Source organism: Anser brachyrhynchus, assembly GCF_964034855.1.
Source record: "Anser brachyrhynchus genome assembly, chromosome: 10".
NCBI classification, from domain to species: domain Eukaryota; kingdom Metazoa; phylum Chordata; class Aves; order Anseriformes; family Anatidae; genus Anser; species Anser brachyrhynchus.
The window spans coordinates 633541-659016 of NC_137705.1; the positions used below are offsets into that span (position 1 = coordinate 633541).

A 25476-nucleotide genomic window follows, 5' to 3' on the forward strand; every position below is an offset into this window, starting at 1 on the left:
TCTCCCGGGCAGCTCCCAGCACAAAGCGCTTCGACTCCTTGTCCGGCTCCTGCGCTGTCTGGGGCTGCGAGCCGGGCGCCCGCCCCGTTACACGGCGCCGCGCCGCGCTGCCGGCGGGCCTGTGCCCCGTCCCACGGCTCCCAGCGCCGCCGAACTGCTCAGAGCAAGGCGAAGTGCGCACGGCAGCCCGGCACCACACGCCGCGGCGGCCGGGCAGCGAGGCGAGCGCTCTCCTCCCGCTGCCGCAGACGCCGCGGCCCCCGGCCAGGTGCGGCTGCCCGGCCCCGCGGGGCCTCAGCGCCCTGCTCCTGCCGCAGAGCCCGGAGCGCCGGCCGGGGCTCGCTGGGCGGTCCGTGCGGGGGCCGCTCCGGGCTTCGGGAGCCCGCAGGGCGCCCGCAGCCGCCCGGCCTCGCGCGTTCGCCGCGCGCCAGCCGCCAACGGAAGGGGCCTCATGCGGGGCAGCGCTGCGCGAGCTGCCGCTGGGCAGACGCGAGCGGCTGCTCCCGGCCCGGCCCGGCCCGGCCCGGCCCTGCCCGGCCCTGCCCGGCGCTGCCCCAGCCCCGGCCCGGCCCCGGCCCCGGGCCCCGCCGCGCTCTGCCCGCCCGTGACGGGAGCGTCCCCCGCGGGGGGGCGGGGCCGCAGGTGCGGGCGGGGCGGGGCGAACCGATTGGCCCCGCCCCCTCTCGGCCCCGCCCCGCCCCTCTCGGTGAGGGCGGGGCCGGCAGCCGGAGGAGGGGCGCGGCCGCCCCGCCCCGCCCCGCCCCGCCCCGCCCCGCGCGCGACCTGAGCGCCGCCAGGCCCCGCCCCCCGCCCCGCCCCGCCCCGCCCCGCCCCGCCCCGCCCCGCGCCGCTCCCGGGGGCCGGCGGCGCCGCTGCGGGCAGGGGCTGGGGCCGGGGCCGGGGCCGGGGCCGGGGCCGGGGCCGGGGCTGGGCCGGTGGCGGCGGCGCGGCGCGGCGGGGCCGCTGGGCCTCCCGCAAGATGTCCTCGCAGGGCAGGTTCAAGAAGGACAAGGAGATCATCGCCGAGTACGAGGCGCAAGTCAAGGGTGAGCGCCGCCGCCGGGCCGGCCTTTGTGTGCGGGGCCGGGGCCGGGGCCGGGGCCGGGGGCTGCGGCCGGGGGCCGGGGGCTGGGGGCCGGGGGCTGGGGGCTGCAGCCGGGGGCCGCTCGGGGCTGGCCGCGGGCAGCCGGCGGCGCGCTCCCGGCCGGGCAGCGGGGGCGGTCCCGTGCCGAGCCGTGCCGCGGGGCCGGCAGGTGCCCGGCGGGGGCGGCGGGGCCGCGGCTCGGGGCCCCCGGGTGCGGCTCCTCGGGCCTTGCCGCCGCCCCCCGCCCCGCTCCGCCCGCCCGCCCGCGGGGCCTGCTCCCTGCGGGCCCGCTGCGGGGCTCCGGGGCCACGCCGCGCGGGTCCCGCCCGCGGGGGGCCGCCGGCAGCGGGGCGCTTTGTGTCGGGGCGCGGGGGCTGCGCGCCGAGCTCACGCCTGCGGGGGCCCCTCGCGCCCGGCGCCGGGCCCCGAACCCGTCCGTGCCGCAGCCGGAGCCGGCAGGGCCGGCCCGTGCCCCCGGCGGGGTCTCGCCGCCCGCGGTCCCGCAGGGCCGGTCGGGGTGTGCGGCCAGGCAGAGCAGCGAGCCCCGCGCTCCCCGCGCGGCGGATGCAGGGCTCGTATCAGCAGCAAGCCGCTGTCGCTGGCTGCCCTGCGATTTCATGGAGAGCTTCGGTTTGTGGCCGCAGTCGGTACCGTAACAGCCGGTAATTCCGGCAGCCGATGGCCGTTCACCTCCGTGTCCGGCGTGAGCACACCTGGCTGCCTGCTCAGCGCCTTTCCGTTACCGTGTCCCCTCCGGCTCCCCCCGCTGCTGCGTGGAGGGGGCTCCCGTGTCCTTTGGGTTGGTTGCTCCACAAAGGCATGTGGGCGCTACGCTGTTAGGTCTCTGCTTAAGACCAAATTAATGGCAACTAAAAAACAGCTTTTCTGAACGTTAACCTGTGCATGTGTAAACTCAACTGCATTTTCTCTAGGGGTCACTTAGCGCGTTGGACCCCGAGCTCCATTCGGTGATGCCTTGTCTTCACGTACCCTGCTTTGGGGAAGCAGCTGCGTAAATCCTGCAGTGCAGTGCCAGATGGAAGGGTTTTGGGGAAGGGGCTGGTGTTGGTTTTGTGCCATTGTTTACTTCCTTGCATTTCAGTCTTTTGTAGTTGGCTTTGAGGAATGATGTAACAGTCACAACACGCTCTGCTCAGTGCCAATTACCTTTCTGCTTGTGTATAATTTGGGCAAATTGATGTTATTGCACCCTGCAGTTAAGCAGATGAAATATTCTTTTAGGCTGCGGTGCTGCTCCGTGCTGTGGGAGGGGAGGGAAGTCGCCTGCTCGCGCCGCGCGGCCCCGCATCCAGGCCAGGTGTGCTTCCCGGCTGCAGGCGGGGCTGCGCCTGGTCCGTTCCAAAAGGTTTTGCTGCAGACGTCGCTGATAGTTTTTGTCTTGTTGTTTATAACTGGGATACTCATTTGCCGTGGTTCTTGTTGGCCTGACATCTGTCGTGGCCTCATGGTTTCCATATGCTGGGTCCTTAATGCCGGGGGTATGGGTAAGCGTGGTTTATTGCACCGCGGCAATCGCACTTTGGGCCACTTCTCTGGGCAGCAGTAACACAGGCAGAGTTTGCTGGTGGGATCGTAATAATCGTCTTGATGCTATTCTGTGACTAATTGCATCTCCAGAAACATCCACGTCTGAGGGCACCCGCTCTGCGTTTTCATCTGAGTAACAGTTGACTGAGGTGCGGACGGGGTTTTCCGGTGAGGCAGGAGCAGCTCTGCGCCCCGTCGGCTCGTGGCGAGGGGGCTCCGGTGCCCGAGGTCCCGCTGCCAGCCGGGCCAGCCCCCGCCTCCCCCCTCGCCCGGCTGTCGCGCTGGGGTAAACGCCGCGCTCCAGGCCCGCCGCAGCTCTGCCGTAGGCTGCGTTTCCTCCTCGAGGAGGCAAATGGAGCTGGGCAGAAACGCAGAGCGAAACACCTCCGCCGGGCCGCTGCAGGGCCTGAGGAGCGGGGTTCCTTGCGGGGCCGTGCGCTGTGGGCGCTCGTGTGCCGCCAGCGTGACACGGCCGCCCGCGGTGTCGGCGGGGCTGGCGCAGGGCTGCTCGGCCTCCAGCCTCCCGGTGCCCCGCGTCGCTGCCCTTCGCCTGGCTCCGCCTGGGGATTCCCTGCGGGTCGCCGCTGTCCCGGCTGCCCTGTTTGGTTGCCCGGGGGTTTAGTCCCTGTTCTGGTCTTACCTAAGCCCGTAGTGCCCTGCTGAAGAGTTACGGACACCCGAATCTCCTGAGAACGGCTGAAAAGGAAAAGAAATGGGGGAGGGGGAGGAGTGAGAGTGAAGGAGGCCAGCGGAAACGAGATGTTGGCACAGAACAACTGACAGATGAAAATGATAAAAGATGAAAACTTGAGGAAGTGCTGTCTTGTAATGGGGGACGGGGCTGAAATCCCAGCACGGCGGCGCTCCCCATGGCGCGGCTGGGCGAAAAGCAGGGGGAAGCTGGAAAACCCCACACGTGAGCTGCGGGGAGCGCGTCTGCGTGGGTGCAGGTGAAAGCAGTTCGCAGTGGCGCTGCCTTTAAAAGGTGTCGGAGATAGAAATGGCTGGGTCCTGGCCTGCACGGTCTGCAGGGCACTCTGCAAGGTGTCCAGTGGCGTGCGGGGGGGTCTCGCGGGGCAGTAACCGCCTGGCAGTGCTGAAATGCAGAAAAACTGGGCTCTGCGGCTAAAGACCTGACAGGCAACTAGGCATAACATGGCAAAAACATATACATATATTGCTTAGAGTGATTTTTTGGGAAGTTCTGCTGAAAACCTTCCTGCTTGGGCTGTTGAAGAGCAGAGCAAAGGCCCCGAGCAGGGCGTGCAGAGCGTGTCGATAAGAGCGCGCAGCTGAGCCCTGCCCCGACCTCCTGCGCTCCGGGGCGCTGCGGTGCCGGTAAAAATCGATGAGTCCACACTTTGTGTGGGGAGCGCGATTGGCGTAAGTGGAATTTAACTGGTGAATAATCGTCGTGCACAGGGGTGATTTATCAGCCATGATGACTCTGTATCTTCTTTCCCTCTCTGCAGAATCGTATCTGCTTTTCTCGTGGCGGGAAGGAGTCATCCTGAAAGTGCTTTGAGCAGATAAAGGGTGCGCGGCGTGTGTGCGCGCGCCTACGCGTGCACAGGGGTCGGGGCCCTGGTGGGGAGCGCTGCCTGCTGGGCACACCGCTGCTGGGGCCGATAGCGCGGGCACGGCTGCGCGTGGCACGGGGCGAGGCAAGGCGCCCGAGGCTTTGGGCCGCTGCCTCTTCGTTTTAGGAGTGGAAATACCTAATCATTGCTGCCTGGGTGGCTGCTGCAGGCTGCCTGTCCTGCTGGCTCTCTGCAGCGTGTGCCATCTGTCTGCGGATGGGGACCTCTCTCCTCCACCCCTCCTGACTCCGTTCGCTGCCGACAGGCACGTTCCCGCGGCGCGCTCCCTGCTGTCAGCTGCGTCCCCGCTTTCCCTGCTGCTGCTGCTCTGCATCCTGCTTCAGCTCTCAGGAGGTGAGAGGGCTGGCAGCAGATGCTTGTGTGACGACACAAGAAAGAAGGCATTAAGTGTACTTTTTAGGAGGCAGGTTTTCTTATTTGTCTGTCTTAGATTCGTGGACAGGAATGGTTGCATTAAAAATAAATACTAATAAAGATGTGGCCACATATTTACAGCTACCTCGGTGAAGCTGCTTGTGGAGTATTGAGTACAGGAGATCCGTAGATGCGTGCTTTCAGACATACAATTTTAATTGGTCTATCTGGGCAGAGTGATAAACAAATGTCTTTTCTTCCTCATTACTGTCAAATGCATGATTTGTTGCTCTAAATACAGCAAAACTAACCAGTTTTAATTATGTAGACGGAACCGTCTATGGTAGAGCATAATAAATCTTGCAGAAAATGGGGCATCCTGTTGATTGTCTCTTAAATTTCATACTGCCTCCTGAAGCTATTTTTTTAACCCCAGCAAAATTCGGGTCGTTGTGCGATCTGTTTGGTTGTTGCGGGCAGGAAGGCTGCTGTGATTCAGTAGCATCCCGTTCTGTTGTACGGCTGGCAGGTGCAAAGCATCCGCGGTGATCCTCAAGACTGTAGGCTTCAAATGACACGTCTGGCTGCAAAGTGATAAAGAGAGTTTCTCGTGCGTTAAGGACTCTTAGTTGTTGTTTGAGTTGCGAGTAGATCTAGCGTTTTGATGGATTTAGCATGCAAAAATATTAAAAAGGTTTACAAACCCGGGGCCAAAGAGAACCAAAGTGGTTTTCTTCCCCATTTTCACAGGAGAACTGCAGGTTAGGTTAATTTATCATTGCTTGTTAGCTTCATTGTATCTTTCTATTGCAGCAGCTGCATCCTTTCTTTTATGTATATTCTCGTTTCCTACCTTATGGCCTCCCTCCATTTTGCTCAGAGAATTTTGGGAAAACTTCCGTACCAGCCTATTTTCCGGGATTATGGCTTGCTTAGGTGGAAAGCTCGGTTGCGCTTGGAGAGGCATCGAGGCTTGAAACTCGACAGCCCAGATAACCTGGCAGTTCTGTGCAAAAGAGAGGTGAGTTCCACCCTCTGGACTGTCCTGTACATAACTGCTAAACGTTTGTGGAGCCTTACTTGGGGAGCCATCTGCAACAGACAGAAACGAGATCTGATTCATTAGAATCAGCCACGGGACTTCAGAATAAGCACTCGGCGTTGCTCCTTGTTCAGCCGATTGCAGTGCAGGTTTGCTTGTTGTTACCTGCCATTTATCCGTGGTGTTTCCTCACTGGGGTCTGATAGTGTGGTGCTGACAGATGGATTTCACACGGGACCCCACCCGCCAGGGCTGGGAAGGCCACGTCTGGAGAAGAGCAGAGACGAACGTGTATGCAATTCGTAATAAAGATTAATTGGTGGTCTCTAATGGGAACAGATTGAATCTATCAGGGATGTTTCCTGCTACGCTAACGTCCAGCGTGCATCGGCAGAAGCTGGGACAGTGCAGCTGAACAATCGGGCTCCTGCAGGAGACTGGAGCCGACAGCGGTGTGCATCTGCCTTGCCGAAAGGCTGTGGGGTGGGGCTGCTCCGCGGGCACAGGGAGAAAGAGCCAGCGGCCCACGGGGCCTGGTTAGAGGTGTGTGTGGGGGTGCCTCGTATCTGTGTACCTGTCCGCATGCGGCCAGGTGCTCTCCCTGCCAGCTCAGAGCGTGGGGACAGTACTGGGTTAATTGGTTTTGAAGGAAAAGATTGACATCACTGAAGTGTTTTTTCCTTATCGTACACAGCTCTTCGGCACTAGCAGTTTTTGACGCTCTTTAAGCAAATGCTGCAGAGTGCCCCTGGCAGGGTGAAACAGGGAAGTGTCGCTTTTGTTTTGAAGATGGAGGAGCTGGGGAAGGGACGGGCGATGAGTCCAGGTGCCCAGGTGTGCTGCGGGGCTGTGCTTCCTCTGCCCGCACCTCGTCGCTGCCCGCAGCCAGGTTATGTGCGCAGGGAGCGGAGGCTGGGCTTCTCCTCGCCACGTCCTGAGCTGGAGGGGGAAACTGAAGCACTGGGTTAAAGCTCCGTAGTGTGGTCTGACCCATCGCAGCAGGGCAGGAGTGGCATTTAGCAGCGGGACTGAAGCCTCTCTGTGCATGGGGGATCCTGTCTGAAATGGAAGCAGGAAGCTGCGGGCCCTCGCTGGCTGGACGAGGGCTTTCTGCCATGCTCGGGCACGATGGTGTGTGGCTCTGTTGGCTTTTGGATTTTCTTTTCCTTTGGGTTAAAAAGAAATGTCTTGTACGGATATGGATTCTTCTGTCCTTCAGACCTTTGCCCACGGGGAGCAGCCCGTCCCCGCGGTGGTGGCTGTGAGCTCCAGGATCAGCGCTTACTGCTGCGAAGGTCCCGCCTGGCCTGGTCTTTGTTCATGGGGGTCTGAGAGGAATTCCCCGTGTTCTGGCCGAGGTGGTGAAAATGATCCCTGGCAGAGACAGGGAGACCAGCACGGCCTCCGCAGGAGAGCTTGCATGCTTTCATTGCTTTCGCTGCCCTCCTCTCGCCGGGCTGTGGAGGGGGAAGCTGCATGTCCCCCGCGCCCCCGCTGGCCAGGGGCACATGGCGAGGCCGAAGTTTGGGGGGAGCCCACCAGGCTCCTGCTGCCACGGCGTGGCCTGAGGCCTTCGTGTCCCTGGGCCCTCGCTCGGGCTGGGGTGGCCTCCGAGGGGGTCTGGGGGCAGATGGGGCTGTGGGGGCGAGACTGGATGCTGCCGTCAGAGCCCTGCTGACTGCGGTCCGTTCAGCCTTCATGTCACTGACTTTCTTCTGAAGCTTGGGAAAAGTGAAATCCAGCCGTGCTCGGAGCCATGCCGTGGTGAAGAGGGCTCCCTTGGGCTTTATCCTGTTTAGGAGGCCTGCTTTATGCCCTTGAGCCCCTGCCTCGGGCTCAAGGCCTCGTGTGGAGCCAGGGGTGGGCGCACACACGCCTGGAGCACCCTCGGCAGCTCCTGCGAGGTGTGTGTGTGTGTGTGTCTGTGTGTGTGTGTGTGTGTGTCTGTGTGTGTGTGTGTGTGTGTGTCCTCGGGAAGGCGTCCGCGCCGCGAGCCTCCGCCCCGGCGGAGCACAAGCGCTGTGGTCCTGCGGCGCCTCTGCTCAGTGCCGTGCCCCGACAGCAAGCAAGGGTGTTCTGAGCTTGTAAACCCAGTCACTTTCTGTTTTAGTAACTGATGGGTGTCTGGGTGTAGTAGGTGTTACTTATCAGCCTGCCCTTCTTGCGATGATAATGGAAACCTCTTGCAGCCCTTCCGCACGGCCTGCAGCTAGTCCTGGTCCCAGGCGAAGAGTTTTAAGGGCTGTAACAGAGCAGCACCGAGTGCGCTTCGGGCGGTTACCAGGCGTTTATAAGCCTCTGCAAGGGGTATATTTGAATTTCTGTGTGCACGGTTTCAGCACCTGTTGAGAGCAGGATTTACTCCCATTCTGCTGGCCCATTGAAAGTGGGGGAAAAAACCCAACCCTTTGAACTCTTAAATTTTTGTTGCCTGAATTTGGCCTTGTGTCAGTAGCTGTTTTCCAGCCCACCACCCACAGCAGCGACATCAATCACTCTCTGAAATGCATTTTCCGACTTCAGAGGCGTTCATGGACCTGACGTGGCCAGTGGCTGCGCGGCTCAGGCGAGTAACGCGTGGCTGCAGGCTGGGGGGCAGCGACGGGGTGTGGGTCACTGCTCTCCTCCAGCAGGTAGTGTGATCTCCCCCTTCTTACAGCCTGGATGCCAATTTAATCCTGAATGTTCGTTTAATCCCAGAAGGCTTTTGCTATGCTGCCAGCAAACCTTCCTCTTTAAAAAAGATGAGTGTTTCTTACTAATAAGCATTGTGCTGTTTGCCCCACCTCTGTGTATTTTATTAGTATGTATCATAGCAGCAAGGGAGGACATAGAAACGAATAAACAGTATGAGCCCACGCATTGACAGTGGTAATAATAGTTTATGGCTATCACTGATGACCTCCTTCGGGTTTCCAGTCTTCTCCCAGTGCGCCTGCTTCGTGCCTGCAGTTGTTGGATGCACTTTAAGCTGTTCACATCTCCCAGAGCCTGGCTCGTAAGCTGTTCTCTGGAAAACTGGCCCGAGCTGACTTATTTTGATGTCCCTTTTCTCACCTCTGGAAGGCAGCTGCAGTGGTTTGGGGAGAGGCAGCTCTGAGCACCATATTGCAACACACAGTTTTAGGAGAGGAAGCGGAGTATCAAAATAAAATTGCTGGGGAAATTACAGGGTTGTAGCATTATTCCCCAGTCTGGGATGGAGTCGGTGTGACAGGAGTGGTGTGCTTCTGAGTGCCACAGTGCTGTGAGGTTGTGAGCGATGGCGAGCGCTCAGCACCTTGGTTTTAGAGTTCATGTGAAAAATGGCACCATCAGCAGCACAGCATCCCTCATGCGCCAGGCCGGGGGATATACAGCCTTGTTATTTATCCCAGCATTGTCGTTACTCATCAGTGAGGAGGCAGCTGTTAGGATCCCGTCCATGGCAGGGAGGGAGAGGCTTTAATTCATCCTCTTTGTTTTAAATCATGCACTTTCTGTTAAATCATCCTTTTTATTTTAAGTCTTAGTCTTTTTTTTAAAGACAAAGATATGTAAAGAGGTGTAGTGTTACAATTCCAACGTGGAAATCGATGCTTCTGTGGTCGTGCTTTCTGGACGGCTGGGCCCCAGGTTTAGCTCTGCGGGCACAGCCTTGTCGGAGGGGAGCAGCAGCTGCGGGGCAGCTTCGCCTGTGCATGCAGGCGCTGGTGCTGGCGGGTTTGTTCGGGTGTGTGGAGTGGTGTCTGTCCGTCCGTACTGACGTGACTTCCACAGTTTGGGAGCCCCTGCTATGGGAGAGGTCAGGAGGCTCAGGGCTCTGGGAACTGGGAGAAGGGTACGGCTGCGAGATTCTTCTGCTTATGCATCTGGTGCTGCGGCGCTGCCTTAAAACATTGTGCCACCCTAATTGGCGGACACTAGTGACAAAACGGTTTCTGTTAACTTTACCGATGTCCTCCTCTGAGTGCTGAAGCCGTGCTGACATGCCGGGGAGGTGCTCCATGACAACACCGAGTGCTGCAGGCTCTTGGGCTGGGCGCTGAGAGTTTAGGAAAATTGCACAGCCAACAGCCCCGGGAAAGAATTTGCATTAGTGTCTGTTACTCTTCTTTCCTTTGGAGCTAAAGAATTGCTTTGAAGAGGGAGGGAAGAAAAAAAGGTTTTACTTTATCACCTAGGCCTTTGGGAGGATCTGTCATGCGTGCGGGGATTGCAGTCACTCGTGCATCTTGCTGCGTAAAGAAGCTCTGTAAGGCATTGCTCTGTCTTGCAGGCAGCTCAGCTTTGCAGACGTTCTGACAGAAAAAGATGGAGCTTCCGTGCACGCACCATTGCTACAATTCCTTGCTTGTGTCTTCACTGGACAGGCACAGAGGAGAGGGGGTTGCTCCTTAGGAGAATCTCTTTGATTTTTAGGTTTGTTCCAGTGCCCCGGCCTCTGAGCATCGGGAGCCTGTGTACAAAACAAACGGCGAAGAGGGGATGCAGCTGTTTGGGACCGCTCAGGGCTGCAGCTCCTTAGGGCAAGGATTTTGACTGGGAAGCACTTGGTTTGGTTATTATGTAGACAGCAAAGCTGGCTGATTAGGTGAGAGTCAGTGTTGTTTTACTGTCTGGTAAGATAAAATGCTTGAAAAGAAAGCGGAACACACATACACTGGAGTCCCCGCTTTCTGCTTTTCTTTCTTCAAGGACATTTAGCTCTGGTGCTATAATTTAATCACTGACGTTAGAGAACAGCTTGTAAAAGAGTGAGAGCCAAGGGTGAAGCTGGTGGTGCCGCGGGTTCACGCCGGTGTTGCAGCGTGGACGCGCGGTGGCTGCGGAGCCGGGTGGGGACGTCTGTTCTGCCCCGTCCCCGGGGTGCTCGGGCCGCTCGGCGGAGGCCTTGGGGCAGGAGGATGCGCTGACAGCTGGTGGAGACACATCAGGCCTCCCAGGAAAGCATTGCTGCGGGCAGCCGTTTCTGCCTCCGTGCCCCTGGGAGGATGTGGTAACTCCCCTGGGGGACAGCGTGCCCGACGTGACAGCGTAAGGGTGGGCAAGTCCCGCTCTTGCTAAGTGCTGTTTGGAAATGAGTCGGCTGCTGCCGAGCACAGCTCCTCCCGGAGGGCTTGAGGCGAGTCCCCCCGCAGGGGTGAGCTGCCTCCGTCAGTGCTGGCACGTGGTGCTCCGTGCCCTTGATCGCGTGCCAAAATCCTTGCCGGCAGGAGGAGTCACGCAGCGTACGCTGCGAGATTTGAAAACAGTCACAATGAATCCTTCGCCTTGCTGCTTGTACCACGGTCACTGAAACGTCGGCCTCGGCCTCCATAAAGCCAAAGCGGGGAGTCTGGCAAGGGCCCCCTCCTCGGGGCTCCCCTTCCTGCGGTGGAAGGCCTCGCTGGCTGCCACGGAGAGCGGTGCTCCAGGGACAGCGCCGCGTACAGGAGTGCTGGTCCCTTGCTGCGAAATTGTTTGTACGTTGCTGCTCAGTAGGGTTCAATCTGCCGAGTGTAGGCTGGGGCATTGTGGTGTGTTGTGATTTTGCAGTGCAGCCTAATGATTGTTTCTTTTTGGAGACGGGCACATTTTTAAAGGGCTGAGTACTTTTGCAGTCGATATTATGCACAGTTAAGCATGCTGAAGTCAGCACAATCAGACATCATGCTTCAGGGTTGGATGTGATTGCTGGAGAGATCAGAAAACAATTTCTGCTCCCGTGTAGAGCATTACACAATTGGCTGGATACGTTATAGCTTCCCCTGCAGCATCAGAGTGATGCTCCGAGAGAGGCCGCCGGATTAAATAACACCGGCGTTTCTGTAAATACCCATGTAATTGATTCAAAATATGTGCGAGCACCGAAGATTTGGTTCCCCTGCTTCGAGAGGCAGGCGGGAGCGCTGCGTCGAGCTCTGGGGCGAGGCGGCGGCGCGGGCTGGGGCAGGAGGGCAGCGCCGGGCGGCAGGAGCAGGAGCCGGCTCCTTGAGCTCTGCCTCGCGTCTGAGAGACGGAGGCTGCTCGGGTGCCGGCGGTTTGCTCCCCTCAGGTGCCCCCTGCAGTGCCCCGGCGGCCGGGTGCTGTGCGCGCTGTGGGATTTGCCTTCAACCTGCTGCCGGGGAGGTCTCTCAGCCCCCGGGCTGACGGCGGTGATGGGGCTCCCGGCGGCCCCGCTGCCCGCGCCGGTGAGCTGAGCGCTCCCAGCCGCCGCTTCCTGTTGTCGAGCGAGGGTGCAGGCCGGGGCGAGCGGCAGGGACGGGTCCTCAGCCCCGCCGCGCCGGGGACGTGTCAGCGGGTGCTCCGGGTTTGCCGCGGCTGCAGCCTGGGCGTAGACCCATCGCGGGCGGGGAGACGCGAGTTCTGTAGGTGCCGTACCGACACCCCGGTAATTCAGGACAGCCAGCCTTGCTCTGCTGGGAGCTGGGGCGTTTCACACCTCGGGGGAACCGGAGGGTGTTTTGTGGCTGGGGCTGCCTGTGTACATCCGCCAGAGGCACGGAGAAGAGGGTGCTCGTGTCGGTTTTCTGCAGCACGTGGCTCCCAAGCGTGCTGTGCGGGTGTCAGCACCTCCAGCGTGCCCAGAGAAGCTCGGGCAGTTGTCATCCCAGCGTCACGTCTCCGTGTGTGGGAACTCTTCGAAATGGCTGTAGCAGCCATATATAGAAACCCTGCAAGATGAACCTTTTACTCCGCTGGATTTTCCTTAGACCACTCTTTATTTTACTTTCCACTGAATACAGCCCATGTTTTGTAGGGACTTTCATATTGCCCGTTTGTTTTACTACTGAAGTGAATGGAACTTCTACTGCTGTAATAAATGAAACTGGGAATTACGACAGAGGTTCTAAGTGTATTTTTGGGTAGTTAGGGAGAAACCTGAGGAGGTATGCTAAAAGCTGAAGAAAAATAAAATAGCAGTGTTGAAGCATTTTTAACTTAGAGCACACCGAGTGAATCGGGAATCACGGTCTCAGCAGCAGGTTCTTACAAAGCCTTTTTGTTTCTTCTAACACTCTACATGATGGCATTCCAAGTGATTCATGTTTTAAAAGCAGTTTTTCCTGTGCAGCGCTTCTCTGCTCTTGACCTACTCCTGCTAAAATCCCTAAAGAGACAATAAGCAAACATACTGTAAGTGAAAATGTCATATTTATAAACCCCTGCAAGTGAAACCATAACACAAAAAGTATTTACATAGCCATTGTTCTTGCGGGATGGCAGTTGGAGGTACTCTGCTTCATACAAGAGGTCAGATCAAAACTAAGGGCGAGGAGAAGAAAAACACACGCGCCTTCTTTGCCTCTCCTATCGCAGGCAAGTTCTCGTCCATCTCGGGGCTGTGCTGTTGATGTGGTTCCCTACAGCTGCCGCGGAAAGGGGCCTGTGTGTCACTGCCGTGCAGATGCTTTCCAGCGCAGTGAGCCGGCTCCGGGTCGGGCGGGAGAGGACCGTACGCAGACGGCTTGCCTCTCCCGAGGGCTGGGGGCAGGAGATAACTTCGCAGGTCGCAAAAGCAGAGAATAACGTCTTTAGGAATAAACTTCTATTGGGAATTTAAAAAAAATGTTCAAGAGGCCTTCTTGGGGATTACTTCACACAAATTCATAGATAGGAGTGCTTGTGTGCTGTTCGGGAGCACCTGGGGAAGGAGGTCAGCGATGCCGTCTCTGCGGAAGAGAGGTTTCACGAAGGGGGTAGGTAGTGCTCTGAGGGTTTAAGGCGTCGTATTAACAATGAGGCACGCCAGCAGAACTGGTTCCTTGGGTGAAAGGTGGTGAAACAGGGCTCTTTTCTCAGCCGCAGCAAGCTCCTGTGGAGGTAGTCCAGCTGCTCTGAGAGCTGGATTGCACAAAGCAGCGGCGATGAGCTCCGTGCGAGGGCAGCTGCTGGTCGGGGCAGTAGCCGTGGGACTTCCCCTGGGTCCCGCCGCCGTGTGAGAGCAGGGCGCCGGCCTGGTCACCCAGCTGGTTCCCGGAGCACTGAGCCTCGCCAGCGTGCCGGGGGTTTGTCTGGAGGCTGGTCACGGCGCTGGTGAGAGCGGTCGCTGCAGCGGCCTTCTGCATGGTGTGGCTCATGGTGACAATTAAAAAAAACAAAAGGCATTTATGGCCCCCAACCTAACTCCTAAGCCTGCAGAAATTCATGATAGCAATATGCCCTTGAAAGAAAGGAAAATCTCTAGTGAACGCTTCCTCAGCCTTTTTCGGGCATTACCAGACTGCGCGTGCCCAGGACTCGCGGGAAGGAGCTCAGCTCCTCGTCCCCAGCCCCGTCCTTGTGTGCAGCCTCTCAGAGTTCCCGGTGTTTAACGCCCCCTGTAAGCCTGCCCCCAGGTGACTCGGTACCGGCCCGCGGAGGGACAGCGGCTTGGCAGGCTCTGGATGCCCAGCGTCTTTGCTGGGGCTCCCGTGGCGACTCGGGTGGGCGCGAGGCATCTGGGAGGGGGCAGAGGCCACGCTCTGCTCCGCAGGCGCTCTGACGGCTCTTCCTGGCTCTTCCCTCTCCTGACGGCTCTGCCCGGGCCGCCCGGGGTGGAACCGCTCGTGTGCCGTCAGTGCCGCCCCCCGTGCCCTCCTCGGCTCTTGGCCTTGCCGGAAAACTCGTTCAGACGCTCGTTGGGGGAGCTCGGCGCTCTTTAATCGTTGTTTGTCATCGGGGGAATTGCTTGTTCTAAAACCAATTACAACCTGACAAAACTGATCTGTCTTATTTACAAATACATCCATCTGGTCGGGGACTGCCTGCTAGCGCTGCCAGGACAGCGCAGGATAACACCGGGCCGCCGCCGCCGAGCTGCTGGAGAGGGTGCCGGCACCGCCCAGAGCCGCACCGTGCCTTGTGCGCGTGGGGTTTGTGGGATAGAGGGAACTCATTTCTAAATTAATAACAAATTCTGTGTGACGTGAAAGTAGAGAGAACCTGGAGTGCCGGAGCTCACCGTCAGCTGGTGTGTGCGTTACGGCCGGGGCCGCTGATGCTGAAGGCGGCTCCTGGCTCCTCCGGGTGCCGGTACCGGGTGGGCCCCCCTGCGCGGCGCCTCGGGGCTGGCGGCGGCTGCTGGCCCCGGAGCAGCACGTGCTGCGGGCTGGCCGGGGCTTCGCTGCGTGCTGGGGGCTGCTGCTGGAGCCAGGCTGCCTGCGTGGGACACGGCCGGGTCGTTCGGTCCTCGTTTTCCAGAGACCTGCTCGGTGATCGACGGAGGGCCGCAATCCTGCTTGCTGCAGCCTCCTGGCGGGCTTCGAGCACAACATGGGCAAGGGAAGCAGGCAGAAGTGTGAGGAGTGAGACTGCTGTGTCTGTGTGTCTGTGTCTGTGTGTGTCTGTCTGTCTGTGTGTCTGTCTGTGTGTCTCCGTGTTCCTGGAAATCAGGTTTGCAAGGGCTCAAAAAAAGGACAGAAATGGGTGACTGGTGTCAGGATATTGGAACTTAAAAGCCATCACGACTGGTAGCCAAGGCAGTTTCAGGCTATTTTAGTTTTTCCGTGAGCGTTCGGTTACGGCTGAAGAGAGACGCGAGGCGCTGCGAACCAGCGCGGGTCTCGCCCTGCGGCCAGCAGCGCGCAGCCGGGCACGGCGCAGCTCAGCGGCGTTCCCTGAGCAGCTCTCCCTCGTTCGCTGTGCGCTGCCCGCACAGGGTGGGAGGCAGGCTGGTGCGTGTAAACAGATGTAGCAGGAGGGAAAGGGGGAAGAGTTGCCCCCTAAGTTAAGTAATTAAAATCAACGTGAGGAGGTTGGAGGTCAGTTATTGTGAACAACGTCGATGTGACAGCCTCGGGCCTATTTTCGTTTGTGATGTATCTGGGGATGAGCTTTAATGCTTGTACTTATAAACCCCTTTTTGCCGGCCGGCTGAATAACTGCAGATCGGTAAACCAGCGCGAACTGCAATGCACAGCTAAATCTGCGTTTGGGAACCCGGTCCCCACGAGCTGGGGTTTTCTCCGTCACCACAGCAACCCAGCGAGCTCTGCAGCAGCCCCTCCTCGCAGCCCCTCCTCGCAGCGCAGGGCCCTGGAGGTGCCCTGAGGTGGGGTGCTCCGGGGGTACGGGGTGCTCCGGGGGTACGGGGTGCTCGGGGGTACGGGGTGCTCGGGGGTACGGGGTGCTCGGGGGTACGGGGTGCTCCGTGGTACGGGGTGCTCGGGGGTACGGGGTGCTCTGGGGTACAGGGTGCTCCGTGGTACGGGGTGCTCGGGGGTACGGGGTGCTCCGGACACCATCAGCTCTGGGGCATGTCGCTGCTTGGGGTGACGCTTTGCTTGGCAGGGGTGTGGGCTGCAGCCCCCGGCCCCCCTCGGATCCTTTGGAAATTTGTATCGGATAAGGACGTACCGCTGGGTGGACAGCTAAAAGCAGGGGGGAAATGCAGAGGAGGACGCAGGATAGCGGCGGGGAAGGGGAACTTGCCAGCATCTCTCACAAGGCCAGCTTTCAGCGTGCGTCAGGGCTCAGCTCTTGGGGCTGAATAATACCGCATTTTCTGTTCCTTCTCTTCATGAGAAGCTGCGCATCCGAGGTGGCTGTGTCCCACGGGGTGGGTAACACCACAAGGTGGTCATGAAAATGTTGGCTAACCTCCTGTTTCTCTGCAGTGGATCAGCACGTTAGCTTTGGCTGAATCACCGCAGCCCTGCGAACGAGTGGGTCTGCTTGAACTTCCCCAAGCAGGCCAGAAGCAGGGAGGTACTCGGAGTAAGAGATTCTACGCTTTAGCAGTGGGGGTTAGTTTTGTTCACTAGTTTTAAATCTAAATAGAAAACCATTTTCTTTGAAACGTAATTATATCTCTGTATAATACAGCTGTTCTTCATCCAGTAGTTATTTAAATATCCTAGCTGGAGGCAGCTTTTTGGACACTAATTTATGCGTAAAGGGATCTTGTGACATTTTTTGGTGGGAGAGAAAATGATCTATTAACACTTACGGTAAAATTGTTAGGGTAAAATCCAGACATTAAGAAAAAAGTCACTTTGCTTATAACTATTAATACAATCTCTGGCTAAATTTACTTTTGTATTTGCTTATGACTTGGCTGGACAGTTTCCCTACCTTGTTTATATTCAGCTTGTGTTTGAGTCACAAGACTCAAGTCAAAGGCTTCTGAAGTTAAAGGGAGATTTTTGACTGAATTCAAGGGTTTGGCATCAGTCCCTCAAAAGACGGACGCATAACATTTATACTTCTGTTATTCCAGGGAAACATTAATGCAGGACCTTCCACCTTTTCACTAACGTGACAGCATTTTTATTTATAACTTACATTTTAAAAACTTTTGAGAAAAGTCTAAATCTCTGTTTTGATCTCGAAATTACTTGACAAGTGTTAGAAGAACACGGTTGTTTGCAGAGGTCTCAGATGTTTTCCTTCATGCTCTTTGCCTCCCCGAGTTTATCTGTCCCTACCCTGCTGCCTTCCCCGGCTTCAGCATATTTGACTTAATTAGTTCCCCGAAGGCCATTATGTGCTATGTCTCCCCAGAAGGGAATGAGCACAAGGCCATCAAAATGACAAAGACCTCGAGGCTGCTCTGGCTGTTGTTTTGCATTCACGTAGGAAGGCGCGCTCCCTGGCTCCTGCCTCCCTGCCTTTATTCCCGGTGCGGGAGCAGCCCGCGGCTCGGGGGGAAGCTCCCTCGGTGGCCGCGTGCCCGGCCGGTGCCGGGCGTTATCGCCCTGCTCGCAGGGGGCTCCGGGGTGCGGGGCGGAGGCAGGCCTGGGGAGCCCCGAGCTCCGGGGCAGGTGGTGCTTGGCCCAGAGATTTCTCCCCACCCAGCTCCGCTATCCCGGCCGGCATTTGCCCCTCGGTTAACAGACTGTGCCTCGTTCCCCCAACAAACTCGCTCTCTGCTGCCTTCAGCATTTCCCAGCAGCTCAGACGTCTTTGTCAGATGTTCATCTAATCTATCAGTTAAAAACCTTCCGTGACGGGAGATCTAACAAACATCCTCCTCGGTTAGTCTCTTTACTCTTTCTGATTAGACCACTTTTTTCCCAGAGTTTAAACTAAAACGTATTTTCTGAAAATGAAAGCTGGCTTCATGCGTTTCCCCTTGTGCTTGTGAAGAGCGGTTGGTTGGCCATCCTTGTAAAGCAGCACTGCGCTGCGCCTTACTGCCGTCCTGCCTTTCCCAGGCGAGCACGACTTTCCTCTGGAAAGGGAGCCGTGGACACCGGAGCCGTGGTTTTAGCACACTCTACTTTTACCAGCTAGGTACAACATGGATCTAAGCCGAGCATGTTTTATTTCTCCTGTAATTCAGATTGATGTGTGCTGAACAGAATAGACGTCCTCTGGGGAAAGAAACACAACACACGCACAAAAGCAGGTAGCTACATGGCTTAAAATGTTACTACTTTGATATTCAAAGAATTAAAAGGTGGTATAAATCTCCTTTTATACTCGTTACTATTCTGTGACCGAGGGGGGGAAATCTGAATCATTTTTGCTGGACCAGATGAGTAGGTTTCGCTGTGATGGATGATGGGCAATGCTTTCACAACTCATCATTCATGGAGGTGCACAAATGGAAACGCAGGAGTGCCTCGATTCATCAGCACGTGCATTTATCATCTCGTTTAAAGCAGCATCATTAGTTGCATTGGCTGTTGTGCGCTGTGTGCTCTGGTGACTCGGTAAGAAGTGAAATGTGGCCTGGCCTCCGTGGCTGGAAGTTACACGATGATGAAAAACGAGCAGCTTTTGGAGTAAGCCTGCACTTGGAGAGGAAGGGCAGCTCAGGGGAGCACTGTGCCCCAGGGCGAAAATCGCTTCAGAGAGACCATTAAACTGTTATTAGAGTCCAGCCATATCCTAGGTGAAGCAAGCAAATACTTATGGTGATCCCCTACCCGAAATGTTTGACTGACACTTTGAGGGCTTTATGTTCTCGGGCAGGAGCAGCTGATAGACCAGCCGGTGCTGCCGGTCGGGGGGAGCTCACCCGCTGGAGAAATGGGCCAGCAGGAGCCCCGTGGTGCCGAGCAAAGGGAGGCCCCGTGTCGTGCGTGTGGCGAGGAACAACCCCAGGCCTCGGCACAGGCTGGGGAGACCAGCTGGAAAACGGCTCTCGAGAGGAGGACCCTGGGGCCGTGGCAGGAGGCTGACCACGGGCCAGCAGTCTGCCGTGGCGACAGGGCAGGCCGGCTCACCCGGCGCTGCGTTAGGGAGGCTCGTCGGGCAGGCCGAGGGAGGTGGCCGCGGGCCTTTCCCTCCACTCAGCACCACGTCAGGTGATGACTGAACACGAAGGTGGCTGCCCGGAGGGGTTGTCGGGTCCCCGTCCGTGGGGACTGGGCCGGAGGGTCTGCGGGGACCCTCTGGTGACTCCGGAGGCCTGTGGGTGCTCCTGGCTGAGACGAGAACTCGTCGGGCTGCACGTAGCCAGGAAGGCACAGGTCTGAGCGGCTGCTGGCTCCCCCCGCACCTGCAGCCTCCTGCGCATGTGGAGCACGTTTCCTGCGGGGCCGGCGCTGTGCCTCCCCGCGCGGAGCGGGGTGCGCGGATCGGCTGCCGGGGGCCGCCGCGGCCCTTCCCCCTGCGTGTTGTGCCGCTTCAGTGTCGGGTCATCGTCTGGGAGCAGAAAACCACCAAGCTTCGTGGTGGAGGAGCCGTGGCACGCTGCTGGCTGCCTCCCCCCGCGCCCCTTCGCCTTCTCCCCCAGCACGCGCTGCGCTGGGTGGCTGTCGGCAGCTTCGGGCCCGCCTCGCTGTTCTAGGGGAGATAGGGCAAAATTATGGTGCTGAATAGTTTCGAAGTACTTTAATGCGGCTTGGAGAACTCATGCTTGAAAAAAAGTCATGTGCCAAGAGCACCTTTTAACATGATAAAAACAGAAGCGTTAAATCTCAGAGTGAGTGTGCGCCACAAAATCGGTTCAATATGCACGGAGGATTAGAGGTGCATCTCCCAGTGCAGCAGGAAACTATATTTATGCCTGCCGCTGATAATCAGTTGTTCTTTCCTTAAGAAAATAGCTACAGATTACAAATGTAAACAATACTGAAATTGGTTTCCTGCTTGCTTATTTAAAGCACGATTGAAATTGTCAGTTCAAATCAGTCTGCTCAGATCCAGACTGTGACGTGGACACTCGCAGCTTTGTGGCTGAGGATGTTTTTAAGAGGTGATTTTGGAATTGGACCTTCGTAGGTGAGTGCCTGTTCCAGGCAGCTTCTGAGACCGTAGGCTTAGAGAGAGTGAGGTAGGCTCTGGCTCTTGGTTTTTAGGTGTGGGGGCATGTGTGGGGAGCGGGGGTGGTTTACATGCTTAGTAACAGACAGAAGGAACAGCAGGGAGCATGATCTGAGGGTGTTTCAGCCTCTAATAAATTTAGTGAATAGTGTCTGATAAAAATTCATAGACAGACTTGAGTCTCTTTCTCCATCCTGCTTCCTGACGAGTTGACTTACTGTACTGTATTTATAATTCTCTTTGGCAAGGAGATGTGCCTAGGCAGCGCAAATATGAAGGTCGTGTGTGGCTTTGGTTTTTTGTTTTCCTTTTTCAAAAGACAGGGGCAACAGTCCTTTTAGCTTCATTATACCTTTATACGTTAAACTTTTTAACATGTGCAGTAATAAACTGGTGATGGGCTGGGTTCCATCTGGATTTAAAACACTTTACAGAATTCACTAGTATTTGTCCTGTCGTGATGCCAGAACACGTGTCACGACTTTGGGGAGGGAGCAAGTGCAGTCTGGGGGGAGCTCCAAGCAAGATTCCCACATTTGTGGGTTGAATGAGATCTTTACTGGTGGAGCTTCCTACCATTGCTAAGGAGGCACTGAAATGTTTCTTCTTGTTCTTTTATGCCATTAAATCCAACCGGCGTGCTGCGGGTCCCTCTAAAACAGTGCTGTGTGAAGCTATCCAGCGTAACAAAATTTGACGGAGGCTGCAAACGTTCAGCGCTCGCTGGTGGCGGCGCCGTGCCGTGCCGGGGCGGTGTGCGCAGGGCTCAGCCTGCGGCTCGAGCTCCTTCAGGCAGCTCCCGTCGGACACCGCACGCCGCGCTTCGTGGGCTGGACAAGGGGAGCTCTCCGGAGACCTTCTCCCCCAGCTGGTGCAGGGCCCCCCCCTCGCTTCATGCAGCTTACGGCTGGCTCCTAGGAAAGGCAGACCTGGGCCAGAAATCCCGGCCTGCGGCAGCAGCGGGAGCTTGCCTTGTCTTGCTGCCGTGCTGTTTGCGCTCCAAAGCGGTAACCCCGTGTGAAACCGGAGGGGTTGGAAAATGCAGCCCACTTTGCCACTGGGGTCCCCAGCAAAGGCTGGCGGAGGCGCAGGCGTGCGCTGCCACCGAGGCAGCTGGGTGGCATGGGGGCTGGTGGGGTTACTGGGGAGAAAGCGTTGGTGGCTGCGCTCCGCAGGGCCGGTCTGCGCTCCTCGGGTGCAGGCGTGCTGCGGGGGGGTCTTGGCTCTGCTCCGCGAGTGGCGCTTGGTTACACCAACCTTGTGTCGGACAGCACCCACTGGCACCTGCGTCACGGAGAGTTACTGACGGATGTCTGCATGAGTGCAACCTTCCCTTTTCGTCCTCTGCCTGGAAATAGCCTCTTTTTCTTGGGGATGTCTGCTTCATTTTCTCGGTGATACCTTCTTCCTCTTTTTTGGTAATACTATGTATTTTTAATAATGCATATTCTTACAGCATTTGGCTAAGAGAAAAACAGTATTTCTTTGGCCACTGTAAGATCATGCTTCAGACAAGGAAGCAGGGACTGTGCTTCTGTCATTCTCTGCCGTATGGAGGAATTTGTCACGCTTGCAATAAGGACACAGCTGTCCTCTGGGTTTCTGTGCCAGTGCTCAGTAGATGCTCTTTTAGCAGAGAGGGTGTCATGAGGAGGAACTGTTAGTGGCAGTAAAACTTAGCATTTTGTCCTATTTTGCATTTATTAGCATGCACTAATTATTCATAGAGATAATTACCCTTTACCAGTTCACATTAATTTAGAGTGCTTCTGAAAAGCAATCAAGAGGAGCAGGGCATGATAATACATCAAAGTGAATAAGAATATGGCACAAAGGAAATATGGTGCATTTTAATGTAAGAGACCATGTCAAGTCACTGTCAGCCTTTTCCTTCAAACTGTAATTATTTGAGCTCAGTTTGATGGTTGGTGCTGAAGGCCACCAGTTAAAGGCATTCCCTGTTCCAGAAGTCCATCCGTGCTCTTCACCTCACGTGTGTCTTCAATAGGGAAAAATGTTATCTTACGGGGCCACAATATGGAGACGGACAAAGATGTGATAGGTCATTCTGCCATTCAAACACTGCTTGCCTGTCCCTGAACAGGTGGGTTTGGATTCTGGGTTGCTTGTGTTGTCAGGAGCATCTGAAACTTGGGACTGCAACAGAGTCTTGCCTGCCTTAGGCCACGGGTGGGTGCTGAAGTCTCCTCTCCGCTGCCACGTCAGTACGGTTGTCTGTGGTGGTGCAAACAATGAGCAGGTTTTGGCACGACAGGCAGATCGGGGCGTTTTGTTTCGGGTGGTCAGACCTCACTAGGGGGCCGTTCGATGGTACCCTCTCTAGGTCATCGGTCTTTCCTGGCTTTGAACTGGGCAATGAACGTGAAAAACCTGGTGTCACATGAAACGTGTGTCCCAAAAATAAACACAGAGCTTTTTGCTCTGAGCTGCAGTGGGTAGATGCTGTTCTGAAAGTCACATGCGATGTGATGTGATGAACCACCGAGGCAAGGAGGGCCTTGGTAGGCAGAGGAGGTGAGTGAATAATCCTTAGAGAAGGGCAGAAACGGCAAGATTACGTCTAGGTCAAAGGACAGCGTGAGCAAAGGTGTACGGATGGAGGCTTCAGTGCTCATACGCATTCTGGAAACGAAGAATAATGGCCCGATCCTGGCTTAGTGCTCAGTACGCTTCAGCAGGTAAAAGCTTTTCTCAGTTCAGTGAGATAAATCTCTCCTGTTTCTCCAGTGAGCTCGACGCTGTCCCAGTGAATGGCTGCTGCCAGCGTTCGGTGGGCTGGCGCCGCTCTGCAGGAGCGCCCGGGCAGCTTGCCGTGGTGTTGGTCAGTGCTGGCTGTTTGTAGCTGCACTGATTGCCCGTGAGTATGAGTGTCTGGGAGAAGGAACGGCTCTTGCGCAGAAAACAAATACCAGCGAGTTGTGTCGCGGATGGTTCCTGGATTGGTTTGCTGACATTAACAAAATTTTAGTAACTCCGAAGAGATCTCCGTCCGGGAGCCTCTGTCAGTGCGCTGGTCACACGCCTGCCGGGCGGGGAGGCCGCCGCGTGTCAGCCCGGTTTGTCTCAGAGGACGCGGTGCGGCAGCGGGCCGGGGCCGCTGTGCTCGGGCCGGGTTAGTGCGTGCTGCTGCAATTCGTTAGCAGGCGGTGGCACGTCCCACGTTCGTTATTGGTCTCTAAATAAGTAAGTACCGCCGGGGTATTGGTTCACTGCCTCATCTTTGTGCTGTCACATGCAAATAAGGATGCTGTCTGGAACGGTGTGCTATATCCGGAGATGTGCTGATCGTTCCACTGCAGAGGCTGGTGTTAAGAGAAAATCACAGTTATTGTGCGATTACAGCCTTCTGTTTATTCCCAGCCTCGATGGCAGGATGTAATCATAAAATTAGGAATTCGTGTGAGGAACGCTCAGAGCGTGTTTTCATCTAGGTACAAAATTTTACATTAAAAAAAAAAAATCTGTATACAGCATAAGGATACGAGGGACCTTGGGTGACCTTGACATAAAGGCTTTCTCTTCAGTGTCCGTAGTGGTCTCCTGAGCCTTCCAGACTTCACCTTCCCAGCTGCGGCAGCGGCGTGCAGGCCGGGGGCTTGCCGGTCACACCGAGCTGCCCGGGGCTGCCTGCCCGGGAGCGGACGTGAGAGGCTGCAGCGCCTGAGGGGCCGCGGGGCTCTGCGCCGTGTGTGCCAGAAGGTGCCAGGAGCGGCGGGCAGAGCGCTGCGGGGGGGGAAGGAGGGCACGCTCCTGCGCTGCGAGCTGAGGGGACGGAGAGCAGATGGTGCAGGGGCGGGGAGGAAGCGTCCCCAGCTCGCGTGCTAAAATAACTCGCTGCGATGACGAGCCCGCTCTGCGTCCCGATCCCAGCGGCACCCAGCCCGCTCTGCGTCCCGATCCCAGCGGCACCCAGCCCGCTCTGCGTCCCGATCCCAGCGGCACCCAGCCCGCTCTGCGTCCCGATCCCAGCGGCACCCAGCCCGCTCTGCGTCCCGATCCCGCCGGCACCCAGCCCGCTCTGCGTCCCGATCCCGCCGGCACCCAGCCCGCTCTGCGTCCCGATCCCAGCGGCACCCAGCCCGCTCTGCATCCCGATCCCAGCAGCACCCAGCCCGCTCTGCGTCCCGATCCCAGCAGCACCCAGCCCGCTCTGTGTCCCAATCCCGCCGGCACCCAGCCCTCTCTGTGTCCCAATCCCGCCGGCACCCAGCCCTCTCTGTGTCCCAATCCCGCCGGCACCCAGCCCGCTCTGCGTCCCGATCCCAGCGGCACCCAGCCCGCTCTGTGTCCCGATCCCGCCGGCACCCAGCCCGCTCTGCGTCCCGATCCCAGCGGCACCCAGCCCGCTCTGCGTCCCGATCCCAGCGGCACCCAGCCCGCTCTGCGTCCCGATCCCAGCGGCACCCAGCCCGCTCTGCGTCCCGATCCCGCCGGCACCCAGCCCGCTCTGCGTCCCGATCCCAGCGGCACCCAGCCCGCTCTGCGTCCCGATCCCAGCGGCACCCAGCCCGCTCTGTGTCCCGATCCCAGCGGCACCCAGCCCGCTCTGCGTCCCGATCCCAGCGGCACCCAGCCCGCCCTGCGTCCCGATCCCGCCGGCACCGCGCTGCTCGGGGCCAGCTCCCTGCTGCAGGAGAGGCGTCTGTACAGCAACCGCGTGGTGGGCCCGGGGCTTCACCCTTAGGGCAGGCCAAGCTGTCAGGGGAAGAGATGGCACCACACAGATCTTAGTGACACGGATTTGGGCTAGTCGATGCATGGAAGAGCCGGAGTTACGTGTGGAGCAAAGTAAGGGGTGCTGGCCCAGCGAGGAGCTGGAGGATGCCCATTTCTTGAGAGTTGGTCCAGGGTGGGGGCGATCAGCCCCTCGAGGGCAGAGGGGCACGGTGCTGTGGAGCGAGAAGATGTGCCTGCTGCGAGAAGCGGGGTGAAGCCCGCTGTGATGCTGCTTGCCGGAATAAAAGGCGATGAAGTGATGTGCACAGAGAACTCGGGCTCCGGGAAGGAGAAGGGAGGTGAGATGGAGCCTGCCGGCGAGCAGCTGCTTGCTGGCTGGAGAGGGGTGCTCACAAAGAAGCTCTTGCGCCGAATTGTGCAGTTTTAGGATGGGTAAAGTTGTGGCTGATGCCTTCAAAACAAAAACCAACTAGCGCAGGAAAGATAACGTGTTTGGAACTGAGAGTCTAATCTGAATAAATAAAATGGAATTTGGAATCTTTTAATTATTTCTGACAAATAGATGAGGTAAGTGGGATAGATGTCAGAGCAGCCTGTGCTGAATTCCAGCAAATGCTGTTTGCTCAGCTTGACCCGTGTGCTGGAGCAGCAGCGCTTGCAACAGAAGAGCTGGAAGTTGGGAAACCGAGGAGAACGCAGGAGGCGATGCCGAGCGGGGGTGCTGAGGAGGGAGCTGGGAGGCCTGACCGACCTCCCGTGGGCTCAGCGGGGAAGAACCGGGGAGCAGACGGGTTTGGTACTGACTCTTCGTGTTGCACTGCACTGAGAGCGCCCCCGAGGCTGCCCATGCGAGCAGAGGTTGCAGGATCGAGTGTTGCCATCGTTTGCCTCGTTGCTGCAAGGCTCCTGTGAGAACCGCAGTTCGGTGCTCGCCTGTGGACCCTGGCACGCGGCCTGTGCGGTGCCCTACGGCCAGGGCAGCAGGGGTGGGA

General features: G+C 57.7%; 1 protein-coding gene across 4 annotated transcripts in view; it reads left to right on the forward strand.

The window, feature by feature from the left end:
• The first annotated feature begins 885 nt into the window (after positions 1-885).
• The window catches only part of SRGAP3 (SLIT-ROBO Rho GTPase activating protein 3), a 108617-nt gene continuing 84026 nt past the window's right edge, over positions 886-25476 (forward strand). For 2 of the 4 annotated variants that reach the window (XM_080605559.1, XM_080605561.1), the window contains exon 1: positions 886-1046. In XM_080605559.1, the coding sequence (XP_080461685.1) occupies positions 980-1046 (67 nt within the window). In that variant the 5' untranslated portion in view covers positions 886-979. The remainder of the gene's footprint in view (positions 1047-25476) is intronic. The other 2 variants (XM_080605560.1, XM_080605564.1) reach the window with 2 other exon arrangements.